The sequence below is a fragment of the Hylaeus anthracinus genome, unplaced genomic scaffold (assembly GCF_026225885.1).
Source record: "Hylaeus anthracinus isolate JK02 unplaced genomic scaffold, UHH_iyHylAnth1.0_haploid 4, whole genome shotgun sequence".
NCBI classification, from domain to species: Eukaryota; Metazoa; Arthropoda; class Insecta; order Hymenoptera; family Colletidae; genus Hylaeus; species Hylaeus anthracinus.
The window spans coordinates 11,476,983-11,490,709 of record NW_026535289.1 but is presented as its reverse complement, the minus strand read 5'-3'; the positions used below and the strand labels follow the sequence as shown (position 1 = coordinate 11,490,709).

Sequence of the window (13,727 nt, the reverse complement as noted above, 5' to 3'; positions counted from 1 at the left end):
ATTTAGTAAAAAATTACTAATATTCGGATGGAAAAAATGTATTCATAGCTTCTTAAAAACTAAAATTCATTCTCTGTATTTATTGAAAAACAAAAATGACAAATTTCATTAAAAATTAATATGCTATTTTACACGTCGACATTTGCATAAAATACAGTACGTACAAAAATGTTGTATAATATAAAGTTCACATAAATGTACAACTTACCAGAAGTTAGTTATTGTCATCGTAAATTGATTAAGTTATTTGAGCCTTTGGAATGTTTGGACAGGCTTTAGTATTATATTTGTTTGCTTTACAAACAGTCTCAATGATATCGTTTATATATATTGTGATATTCATACATAAATGTTAAAATCGTGTTCGCATTGAGGCAAGCATGGGCACTGAATGAAGGATAAAATCATTTAATGTGTAATAGAAAAATATCTAACCGTCATCGATTTTGAACTCGCTAATATAACTTAGAAAAATACGTTGATCATTTATGGATCCATGAGATTGATTGCAGAAGGACGGAGATTTTGTTGATATTCTCCGAAGATCATAGCTGCTAACCATTTGTATTGCTCGTCCTTTAATGTTCCCGCTAACGTGTTTCCAAAAAATGGACTTTCTTTACATCTAAAATATAATTTTAATTTTTATTCAAAAGAATTGGTCAACTCGAGCCTGTTAACATCTAATTCAATCGTTACCTCGTTGGTTTTTTATTTCTTGGTATAAACGTAATAGACCACCTAAAACGAGAAATATACGGTACAGTTTTGGAAATAATCAATGCAATTTTTTCACTACAAATTTGAGAACAATACGCTTACCCAGTCTGTGGATTTCGCTTTGGCTCGTGTCCTAGATACCAAATGATATCCTCTACTTTCCATTCGTATAATTTATTAGAACAGACTTTATCTTTGTAGCAGCAAAGCTTCGTTTGACTAAATTCGAAGAGGTAGCTTTTAAAATGTTTCGTCTTTCTGTCTGCAAATTTAAGTTCACCGGATGGTGTCAATGGTGGTTTTATCTAAGAAAAGAAAAGAAGAAAAAATGAAAAGAATGAGATGAAATTTAAAAATGAAATTTACGTGTAAATCACAATATGATTATTCTTATGGCGTCGTAATTTTTATATTATGACTGTGAAATGACAACAATGAGCGCGATCAAGTTGAATTAAACCACATCCTGTTTTTGTGGCGAGTAAATGTGCATTTATCTCTTTCCCTTCTGACTCACGCAATCTGATCCATGCTGGGCAGGTCGCTATGGAAAATAATTTCTGACTTGTACGACCCTGAACCCCTCTAACCCAAACAGTATCATATATTCGGCCCGTGCGAAACGAATTGTAAGTTAAATTAACAGGGCTTATGATTCCATAACAAAATTATATAATTTATGCTGTGACAGCGTTGTCCATTTTCATCAGAGAAATTATAATTGAATATTGATTTAACGTCGTATTTACCAGTGGCACTATATCCTTGTACAGTCTATCTCTTTTAAGAATGAGGACGTTGTCCTTCCTATCCTCGGGATCCCAGTATCCCCACCTTGCCACTGTCTCGAGGACACGCTCGCCGTGATGCAACGGTCGTTCCAGTGCACCAGACAACGTACACTCCTCCAAACACAATTCATGCGCCGGCAAATTTGTTTTCTCGGCGAGTTCTTGACAAATATCGAACGCAGTCTTCTGTGGCCCAATCTACCGAAAGAAACAATATTTCTGCTTTGAATTTCTTATTTCCCTGAAGAAGCATTTACAACAAAGAATTTCTCTCTCAATTTTTCAAAAAATCTTTTCAAGTTCACTTTGCGTTTCTTAAATCGACCTCTATAAAATTAAGGTACACAAACGAAGAGAAATTTCACAGAAACGCGTCTGAAGAGTGACGTGTTCAACGCTATTCTAAACATAACTCAAGGTGATGGGCGAACGAAAGTTATTTAAATCGACGATCATCGGTCATTTTACAGAAGATTAGAACTGCGTGTAAGATGTGATTCGAGAAAGCAGGACGAATTCTGAAATATTTAGCTCGCGATTATTTTTTTCTTGAAACTAGAATAGAAGAGGGATCCTCACAGTCACATTGACGCATTCTCCATCCTTCGAGGAAATGTATATCCACATTTTCAGGTCCCCCGATGGCGCTCCTCGTGGACCATTGTTCGATACGTGATGCTTCTCGAGAACTTCTAAAATTTTTGCCTCCTTTGCCATCTCGGCGGCGGTCAGTTGGTAGAGCTGCGGATAGAGCCTTATCAGGTCACCGACCACTCTGGTCTCGGCTCTGTTCCATTCCTCCGCGCTGTTCTCGCCGGCGTGCATCAATGTTGGTCCCCAAATAGCAGATAAATTTTCGACGGTCATCAAGTTCCTGGAACTCTGCTGACTCAGACAGTGAAGGTGAGCGAGAATCCTTCTGAGCGTCGCCGCTGGCACAAGACTCAACGAAGATAATAGCTTCCTATACGTCGCGACTTTGTCGTTCTCGTTGATATTGTCTAAAAATCAAAGTACAGAGCTGAGTGAATCTCGCGTTTGAATGTTAATGCCTTATAGAGTGCCTTGGCGAGAAATTTATTCCATAATTGATCGTTTTATTTTCAAGGTCAAATATTAAATTTAAATAGCGGAGAGTTGCTTGGCCGAAAAGGAACGATAGAATTGGTAAACAACGGAGAATTCAAGACCAGCGAGAGTGAACGCGACGAAACGAATTAGGAGGGCTTTTACTCTCGAGCTACTAACCGGAAAGACAGGATACTCTCCATAAGCTTTGAACTTTTTTCCATTAAAACTGCACGAAAGGAATTAAAATATAATTATTTTTAAAATTACAAATTTCGAGAAAATACAACAACAACACCTGTATTGATGATACCATCTGTCTCAGCGTTATCAAATGCATAATGCAGTTATAAAGTAGATAATAATTCTGATTTTTTCACTATCGCTTTTGCGTCGTTTCTTCGAGTCATCATTACCAACGCGAAACAATTATCATGTGCAGCTTTTATCAGAGATGTAAGTACCTGGGTGCGCGTATGTACATCGTTGCTTTCACTAACGTGAGAAATACGATTACTCGTTATGAAAAACTACGTATGATTTCATCGACGACATCCGTGCGTTTCTCACGCTAACGTTCCGCCGTAAGCAGCCTCAAAATCAACGACAGGCGTCGAATAAATTTTAGTTCACGAGTTCAACGTTCGTTTACTATTATCATAATTATTCGTAAGTGTTGTCCAGTTCTAAGATCGATTTTTCTATTCTATATTTTCCTCAAGGTTTCAGTCTCATAATCGTACTCTTAACTCGTGTTCTTTCGCTTTAATTACGAATAAGTATTAAAGCATTGTTACTTAAATATTAAAAAGGTAAAATTAATAAAAAGTATCGTGCTTTTTAACCGACTTCGAAAAGGAGGAGATTACTCGATTCGACATGTATATTTATTTTTTTGTTTTTCATTATTTTGTTATGTTTTCATTTCCACTGATTAGGTATACCCTTTCATGAAATTAATTTTGAAGTGAAACTTTTTCTCGAAACGGATGGTAAATTACAGAGTGATCCTCTTGCTGATAGAAAGAAAGTGCCGCCGCGATAGAATGAAGTAGCCGAGGTCCTAGTATTTACAAGGTGGTCCCCGCTGCGGATGTCATTGTCATCAAGTTTTCGGATTACAGAAATGAGACGTCGGTTACTTCATTCCACTGCAGCGGCACTTCCTTCGGGTCTACTAGCGAGAGGATCACTCTGTAATTTACCATTCTGTAATTCGATTATGGGTCAGATTTGACCGGGCGTTTAAGGGATCAATTCGTAAGTAATAACACAGGAAATTTAATGATATGCTTCCTGTGAAAGGGGAGGTACAATGTGAGAAAGTACGCGTGGGCGTGAACACGGCTCCGCTTGACATTCTTCCTATAATTACGTATGCAAATGACGGCCGAGGGCAAGGAGCGATTTACTTACACGTACTACTCTTCGAAGAAAACATTTAACCTCCTCTATTAACGAGACAAATAGCTTGCGTTGGTTTTCGCACCAACAGTTTAAATAATGCACTAATTGCCTATTACGACACGTAAATTGGTTAAGGGTACATAATTTAATGTATTTTACTATGTAAATTTACTGTAACGCACTTTAATTTGCAGTATCTGGAGTTTGCCAGAGTAAAGGAGTTCTAGTTATCTGAAAATATTGGACATTAATGAATTTTGATTTATTAGTCATAATAATTCAGCAAAAAGTAATTTCAAGTATAACGATGGTTTCTTGTCATCGAAGAAATTAGTCTTGGGCAAGGTTAACCTACGATACGTAAAAAGGTTTATGAAATTATATAAATTTGTAAAACATATAAAATTTGTTTGTTAAAGATTAAATTCTGTCTTTCCTTGAGTTTCAATGCCCGTGGCGTTCGAGTGGTTTCAGTGTCAATGCGTCGAGTCAGTAGATTAAAACCGTGCATGGCCAGTCAAGGACAGTGAATGCTCCTTACCCGAGGTAAGACAAAGCCGATCGTGGATGTTGGCAGGAAACAATGGATTCGGTAAATCACGTAGAAACCTTCTGAGAACGGTGGCGACGTCGTGCTCTGTATACACGCCTCTCGTAATTTGCGTCGCCCATGCGTCCCGACGAAAAGCCTGCAGCAATCGTACAACGGCGCTGTTGGAACCACTTCGACGATAAATTCCCTCCGTCATTATACCTTTAACGTGACAATCGTGTTCTCAAAGTAACGCTCCATCTTCTTCGTACGAAATTAATAAAATTCTTATTAATAAAATGTTCAATGCTTAGAAAATACGTTTCAACCTTGTATGTTAGGTAATACTCGTACGTAAATAGTACAATTATTTGTTCATAGCAGTAAGGAAATAGGAATTAAGATTATACAAGTCATAAGTTGCCAATGTACGTAAACTTTGGAGAACTCAAAGGTTGAAAGATTAAAGGATAACAAAAAATATATATGCAAAATATACAGGGGTTAATAAGCATAAGCAGTGTCTTCCATATCCGTCCATCCATTAGGTCGTTCCATGAGCTCGTATTGCAGACTGAGCCAATATTTAAAAAAAAAAAATTATGATGACAGTATAATGACTATATCAGAAAGGTGGGAAAATATTGCACAACGAGACAGATTACCTTTTCTAAGATCACTTGAGGGTTTCATATATTAATTTGAACAGCAGAAGAATAAGTGGCACGAACTTATGGGACGACCTAATTGTATAAAATGCTGTACCGAGCAATTTACCATGGGCATATATAAAGTTGATACATTTGTGCAGAAACACAGGTACGTCGTCTTGCGTGAGTTGCTGCTGTTCCAAAGCAGGTCCGCAGGTGGTGGCTGCTTGGTAAAGCGCGTGCCTCCATGCAGATCCTTCGTGAATACCTGGGGCGGTCATGTGCAATGCTCCGCTGCCACCTGTGTCCACGACCACCACTGAAACGGAACCAGCACCGGAATTCGGTCCTTCCTGTTCTCGTAAAACTGTAACACAACGTTCAGAACTCTCTAAAAGATTCCTGCGGTAAGTCCCTAAAATAAAGACGCGTTCTTACTGCAGATATAACTCAGAAAATAATATAACTGAATGGACGATTAGACCGAACGGACGATTGTCTTATGAAAAAAATAATTCTTGTTCTCTGATAAAGAGAACTTACCGATGCAGCGTGCTTTTCGAAGGTCGAGTTCTCCAAAGGTGATGGCCATGAAGGGATCCAGAGATTTTGTATAGATTAGAGTCCTTTGGTGCAGGAGAACCCAAGCTGGAAACCACGTGCCTGTTACACCTTCCTGAAACACACACCGACTGGTATTAGTTGATACAATATAACGTATTAAATGTAGGCCAATGTTCTGTTTTTAGCATATTATCTTGAATAATAAACTAAACGTCATTATCATTACTTCTGAAGTAACAAAATTGCTCCAAGACTAACGACAACTACTTCGATACTACTACTTAATATAAAACAATCTTGATCTATGACATCCATTCGATTAAAGTTTACTTGAACTATATTTATTAAACGACAGGTATTGAGGTACGTACCATTAGTTGTCAAGATACTCGTAAGCTTGGAAATTTAAAAGATATTCTGAGTCGATAGATTTCGAGAATTCTACTTTCCATACAGTTTTGTACATTTTTTTTTTTTTTTTTTTGGTGTACCTTTAAGTAGGCCCATCCTGCTCTCGTCAGATCAGCTATATATTTCGTGGGAAAGACTGGAGTAACCGCCTCCAATATTCTTTGAGCCCAAACCCTTCGTTCGGCGATACCCTTCGCGTAGAACACGTGAATGCTTGGCCTTCCGTCCACGCTAATCGTTATACAATGTACCATTTCGCCATCGACAATCCTGAACATTTTAAATCACCTTCGTTATCCTCCGTTCCCTTCAACATTCACACCTCTTTATACGTAAAATACCCTTCCTTTTGCTGAGCGCTGAGAACGGTTGCAATTTAATCGCAAGGAGGCTTTAATGGATTTAATAAATATATTAAAAAACAATTGAATTTATCAACTACCGCGTATCACTGAATCGTGTTTCAGTACAGATCAAACTGTATTATCTCGCGACTCGTTCCTCTATCACGCGAAACAGCGGACTCACTTTACATCCTGCAGAAGATGAATGCTGTACACTGTATCGAGTTGAACGACCTCCTTCAGAGTAGACATGCCCTTATCGGCGTAAAACGAGAGTTTCTGGTCGGCCAATACCGTCACCCTCGGCACGAGATCCTTCGCCCTCTCGATGCCCGCGCCCGTTCTGTAAACGATTCCTCTGTGCGTCGCAGGATTCTGCGGTGTGTTCACCTTCGGCCTCTCCAGTTTCGTCGACTTGGAGCTCGACACTCCGCCGTGGTCGCGATTCCTAGACAACAATTTACTGCCGCTCTTCACGAAACTGATCATGTTCGGCCTGATACCGTGGCTCGCGGAATCGTGCCTCAGTTTCCTCAGTTTCTGTATCATGCCCACGCGTCGATGTTCCTCCGCAGCCTTCCCTTTCGAGGGACTGGTCATCGTCTCTTCGGAATTCTTCGTCGACCCGGTCGTCGTTGCTGCGACTGTGGATTTTTCGAAAGAGAGGTGGCGCTTGAGATTATACATTTATTAATCGACTTCGAAAAAGGAGGAGGTTACTCAATTCGACGTGTATATTTTTTTTTTGGTTCGTTGAGGTGGTACTCTTTTTTTTGGTGGTGGTGGTGAAAAAATAGATTTTGTTATATTCCTGATGTCTAAAATATTTCTACAAAAGTCTTTAAAAGTTCGCGCATTTTTTACGTTGCTTCAGTTTGTGCAATTTTTTGTAGTCGTTGAGATTACTTTATATGCAAGTGTTATACAGGGTGTGCCAGAATTAGTAGCTGAGACGATTCTGAAGAAGAATTTTTCCCGACATTTTTCCAAGGGAAATTGTGATTCAGAATCGTCTCAGGTAATTTCTGGGAAAAGTCGTTTACCAGGTGGATTTCCATCGGTGGTCGCGGTGACATTGCTCGGAGTAGGTGGCAGCGGATCGTTGGAGCGACTTTTCCCCGTCGATTTCCTAGGTGGCACAGCAGGTTGCTTTCGCGTCACCAGGTGAGCCAATTTGGGCAACAACGCCGGATTTTTCCGTATCGATGTCCGGTCCGGAAACGACGTGGTTCCCGCGACCTCGTCGTACTCGCTTTTCGGCAAAGAATCGAATCTCTTCGGTGGTTCCGGTGGCTCCGTGGAAATTTGCGGATGCAGAATATCTTCCTCGTCCACTTCGTCCTGCTCTTCCTCGTTGTCGACGGCTTCCTGGAAATCGAGAATGCTTCCGCCGCTGCTGGCCGAATCGTTGGTAGCCAGCAGTGTCTCCAGTAGCATCATATCGTTGTTCTCGAAATTACTGTAAACATTCTCGTCGGAGTGGCGCGCGAACGGATCGAATTCGAAAAGCAACGACTTGCTGTTCAACTGTCTCGTCTCCACACTGGAGGACTGTTTGTCCTCTGGCTGCGTTTTTTGTGGCGATAAATTCTCGTACAATGAATTTTGAATGGAAGCTTGACTCTCGCTCGAGGCGGAGGACGTCCTGTCCTTAACGGGCACCTCCTTGTCCAGGACGTCCTCCTCTGCGCTGGATATCCTGTCCAGCTCGTCGAGCCCTTCGGACCTGCCAGCTGCCGCGGTGTCATAAAACGTCCAAGAATCGGACCTGGACAACCTCCTGGTGTCGGTCTTGTCGTGTGGCAGGGTCACGTTAACGTCGGACAGGTTTAAACTCTGATCGGAGTCGCTAGCCTGACGAGAAACAGCAGGGAGTTCCTTGATAATATACGATCTACTATTGCATAGTGTTCCGTCTCGCGTGTATGTATTGGGATCACGACTGCTATCGTTGGAACGATCAGTGATAAGAAAAGGGGCATAAGAGAAAATTGAATAATTTTGTGCCTCCCTGTGTTGTCATCGCCAATTAATACGCCTCTGCGCGCGGTTATCGGGTGATAAAAGGTAGTTGAACGTTTTTGGAATTAATTTTTTTTAGGTCTTCAAGTGTTAACGCTTTTGGAGCTGATCAATGACATGATATTGTAGTATCGCGTCCCCTATACCCAACAATAAGAAGTCGAACGAAAACACAAAACGTAGGATATGAGATTTGTGGAGTAGGTAAAGCGATCGACTGTGGATTCGAGGATCGTCGGCTCGAATCTCCGTGCCGTTTCGTTTAGAGTTCTATAATATTTCATTTGTTCGGTGATTCTCAGGATTGAATGGCCAGTGATGGGGATGGTTTCTGTGGATTTCAGGAGACTTTTGTAATCGGCTTCGACTATTCCTGACTTCATATTTGGATTTCACAACCGGCGTGCAACCATCAGGAACGAAAATTCGAACGTCCACGAACCGAATATTTACCTGATTGAGGGCGAAACTGAGGAGATTGAAGGAATCCGGAAAGTCCCTCTCGACTTTGTCGGAGACGGTCGAGCTGATAGTGTCGTAGCGACTGCTGCCCGACGTAACGACGGACTGCAGCTCGTCGTAGATATACACGTCAGGATGCGGAGGAGGAGGATAAACCGGAGGCGGTGGACTGTGTCGCGTCCCGGAAAGGTCTTCCTCGTTTCTGACGCTCCTCAGATTGCTGTTCAAGGGACTGTAGAACGTGATACCGCTGAAAATATCGTCGGCGGGCATCGAGACGCATCGTTCGTCCTCGGTTGGGTCCTTGAACGCCTTCGTACCGGTCGTGCTGTCTCGAAAGTGCTCGTCTTGGTTCAAGGAGGTCAATCGTCTGGTCAGAAGGTTCTTCACCGATTTTTCCAGCCTTATGCTGGCGTTTCTCGTGCTCGAAATGACCGCGCGGCCCTTCGTCGTCACCTTCTCCGAAATCTCGTCTTTCAATTGGCGCGAGCTGGTGGTCAGATTTCGGAAAAATTCGTTGTTCGCGGCGCGCGTCTCCGGTGTCGATTTCGAGTCGTCGCTTTTCTCCGATTGGCTCGAGTCGCTGTGACTGCTCAGCCGAGCTGCCGGAAGGACCGGTGGTAATCTCCTAGGAGTAGGCACCGGTCGATCGGGCACCGTCGATCTGGGTTTCGGGATCGGTTTTTCCTCCATCAAGATTGCGTATTTCTCCGCCTCGGCGCTATCCTTTAACCGTACGATCCAGGAACATAGAAGCTGCGCCACATGCTTCGATCCCCTGGACACAATTCGTACTGTTTTTTTATAGAGGAAATGAGAGAAATCTATTGTTTCTCCGCGGTTGCATACCGATCGATCAAGCGTTTCTTCGGATCGTATTTATTTCAATCTTTCCAAGGGTCCAGTAAAATAACGTAGACTGTAGAGGAGCCGCGTCTTGACTTCTACTTTTTACTTTGGTTTCGAGAGGAGGATCAACTTTTGACACCGCGAAGCTCGAAACGTAGAATTATCTTTTAATCTGCATTATTCTGTCACGCAGTTTTCCGGAAAGTCTAAATAAATACGATTCGGAGAATATCTATACTTCATGCGTCACCCGAGTGTGGGTGACAAGGATTTTCACTAAGGAAATAAATATTGGTTTATTCACTAAGGAAATTGATTTGATTCTGAAAGCGAAGGGTTTAAACGAAACAAAATTTTATCCTAGTAGGAATTTTGACCGCTCCAAAATACTCGAGTGTTAAATAATACTATTTGTATGATACATATCGGATCATATTAACGTTAATGCAAAACAGATATTCTTTTTCAAACTTGATCATTTAATGCGAGCGTAAACAATTATTTGAGTATTATTCGTCAACCTGTGGCAGAGAATGTCTTGATAGATGATACCATCGTGTTCAGTGCAACTTGAGATGGAAAGCAACCACACGAGACAAGGAAAGAGGATTAACCAAGTGTTTTAATCTGATAATTTCTTAATTCACTTCGCTCTTCGCAGGCACTCGAGTTTAGCAAATATGTGGTAGCTGGTTCAAATTGATAATTACAATTTTGTATGGGAATGCGTAATTCAGAGTTGCAAAGGAGTGAGTAGTATCAAATTACGTATAATTTTGCAAACGTCCCGAAGAAATACGAGAACGTATCACAGCAATACGATAATAACTTCAGCTTGAATCTAAACGTCTCAACGATTTTAAACTACGAAAATTGCAATTTTCTCAACGTATTATTTTTAAGCAACGAAAAGCATTGGTTTGATCATAGTGGTATCGCAAAGCAGTGAAAGTATGCTAAACTTGTTGAGTAAACAGAACACATGTGTGCTGTTGCAACACACACGTGCAGCATACTGATTCCTATTTTTACATCGAGTATAAAAATGTGTGTCCAACTATTTGCTTAACCAATTAATTTTAAAGTGAATGTCCGGTAATGGGTTTCAGAGAATTAGTAAATAGCAAATGTTATCAACGAATGGTTGGAATTAATTAAAATTAAACGATTCGTATGATTGAAAATGGTGTTTCCTTAGGAGGACTTCTGGGGTCTTTAATCTTACTAGGTTTTAGATTATTTATAAATTACATCGCAATCTTCGTCCATTAATTTTTCTGAAAATCTGTTCAAAAACCTATCGAGGCCAATTCTAGGGACAATGAACCCAGCACGTGCGTGCGTATACGTATATAAAAGCGATGCTTCTTCTAACGAGCTAATGACTTATGCTTTATAGATATGCTTTATAAGGCCATGATTTTCCGAGCCAGATAGTTTGTAATCCGCATAAAGTTAGTAAGAGTATTCCGCCATAATTTAACGTTAACATGTAGGAGAACAAGCAATTTCGTTATCAGAACGTATCGCATTGTAATAAATACAATTAATACTCGCTATATAATTATAATATATAAACGAACATTAAACACTACTCGAAATGTATGTAATTAATATCCGATAAGATTGGAGTTCGAGCGCCGAGTCACGAATGATCTCAGAAGTAAAACTTGGCAGAAGTCGTCCCAAGATTAACAAAGGTTAACCATGCTCCGAGACATGTTGTTGAACGAATGGATATAAGAAAAAAGAAAAATAATAACAGTTAATCGTACTTCGCAAGACTCGACGATGGTCCTTCATTTCGGGTATCTCGATGAAGCGTCGAGCACGTACACGAAAAATGATTAACACTTGCTCCGTACATTCCACCAACGACAGCTACTATAGTAATAAAGACAGCTCGGTGCGAAGCACTTCTGCGCGGTTGAATCACCGCATCCGAGTCACGTGGTTAGCAATGAGGAGTTGGAATAAATCATGTTTTATAATTTCGATTGCTCTCGATCGTCGTTTCTCTACTTACAAGCCCAATGCGGGCGTCTTGCGCGTAATAAAGAAAGTTTGACCAATTCTAAGTAAAGTCGGTTTGATTCGATATCTGTCGACAATGTTCATTGTCGAATGTAAAATGTGATTAATTTAAACGAGACTCGGTAAATATGGAAATCATGGTGCATCGTTATGGAAATATGTAATTCGAATGGTAATTGTACGCGTTTACAGCGTTTAATATTCCGTGTGCAAGCGTTAAGGATGTCAGCGTACTCTTAACTGGAATTATTAACACCCGTATGGTCACGAATTGGTTGAAAACAACTCCCTATTAAGATGCTCGTTTAACACTGTATCGCTAGACCTCCGAGACGAGTGCAAGCAATTAACGCCAACAAATTTAGGTTATCTTACCGTATAGGCCTGTACAACATTGGGTTCTTTTATTTACTTCAAATAAAACTATTGTAATAAGAACATTGAGAACTTTAAGGATAAGTAAACTAATCATTAACTGATTAACTCATCGAAAGGCATGGCAAACACATCACCTGCTAATCGAGCGGAAATAGTGTCTATACGAAACAATATGACCCCGTAAAGTAGCGAATAACGATACATACAACTTGACAATAAAAACGTGTATCGTACAACCTGACATTTCTTTGGGGAAACAAAGAGACCGAAACGATAAGAAAGGAAAGCCACGTGTGCGATGTTCTAGGAAGTCTGACAATTGTTCCTCTCGTATCACCTATACCAAAAAATAAAAGAGAACACATTCGCTCGATTTAATCATTCAAACTCTGACGGTAGAATCTAAAAGCGATCGTTCGCATCGCGTTCGTATGGACGATTGTAAATTAGTTTATGCCTCACGGGAGAACGATTAATTGTCAACGTCTGGTTACTCCCTGTTGCGTTTGAATCATCATCGTGTGCGAGTCACGTGACGAACGCCGTAGAGTTAAAACGCTGAAAAAACCTTAAATTGACAACGCAACCGTTTCGCACCGGTGAATCACCGTTTGGAAATCCGACGCACACCGACCTATCAGGTTTCCGGTATTTTTCGTTGTTTCACTAACCAACATTTACGTCACGTGGACGGTTTCCATGGCTCCTCGGTTCCGATCCGGGGAATCGACGGGCCTGGACCTAGTTTCCCATGTTCCTCATTGCGAGACAAAGGAGAGAACCGCGCGCCGTGTTAACTCCGTTCAGTCCAGGACGTTATGTGAATCATAGTTAAGTCGCGTCGTCGGCAGATCCATCACAGTTTCTAAAATTAACTGATAGCTCCGCTGCAAATGATAAGTATTCCTCGTTATTCTCTAAACGCGCGGAACTTGCTTCTACGGCGTTAATAAGCAAGGATTTCTGGGTCTGTAATTGAAACCGAGTAGGAAGTGGAGACGTTTTAAGTAGGCCACCTGAATAACTTGCCTGCTTAAAACGATAGATAGGAGGAGATCGGAAGAACCTTGCCTGGTTTCGAGTCTGGAACGTAGTCTGGCATTTTTTGTGGGTGAAAGTATAAAGGAGTGAAGATCAACTTTGTTTTTAACACGTTCATGGCGGCGCTGTTGTTTTTGTTTGTTGCCGTGGGGCGGCGCAACGGTACCAGTCGTCTGATAGACACGCGAGCGTGAGCCACCGGTGGTACACGCCGCCGTGAACGTGTTAACCCATTTTCATAATTAGCGCACATATGCGCGCAACCTACTTGGAAATTAAATTCAAATAAAACATTGGTGATAAGAACGAATTTTTTACTTTTCCGTATGACGCAAATGGGGTTAAACGAGATCTGTCTGTTTACTTAGTTTATATTGAACCCATTTAAATTTTGCGGAACCTATGGATAAAGGTTATACAAGGTCGTTGAAGGTCAACTACGATGGAGAATACT

At 40.9% G+C, this 13,727-nt stretch overlaps 1 protein-coding gene across 1 annotated transcript; it reads right to left on the bottom strand.

Moving 5' to 3' along the window:
- Positions 1–60: 60 nt before the first annotated feature.
- Positions 61–11,905, bottom strand: LOC128894953 (uncharacterized). Its single transcript, XM_054157082.1, has 13 exons — positions 11,596–11,905; positions 8,963–9,749; positions 7,531–8,341; positions 6,672–7,131; positions 6,224–6,413; positions 5,712–5,844; positions 5,296–5,535; positions 4,528–4,740; positions 2,091–2,512; positions 1,470–1,709; positions 823–1,025; positions 700–741; positions 61–625 (listed from the first exon to the last, which is right to left on the bottom strand). The coding sequence occupies exons 1-13, from the start codon at positions 11,685–11,687 to the stop codon at positions 487–489; spliced, it is 3,972 nt and encodes a 1,323-aa protein (XP_054013057.1). The 5' UTR covers positions 11,688–11,905; the 3' UTR covers positions 61–486.
- Positions 11,906–13,727: the final 1,822 nt, after the last annotated feature.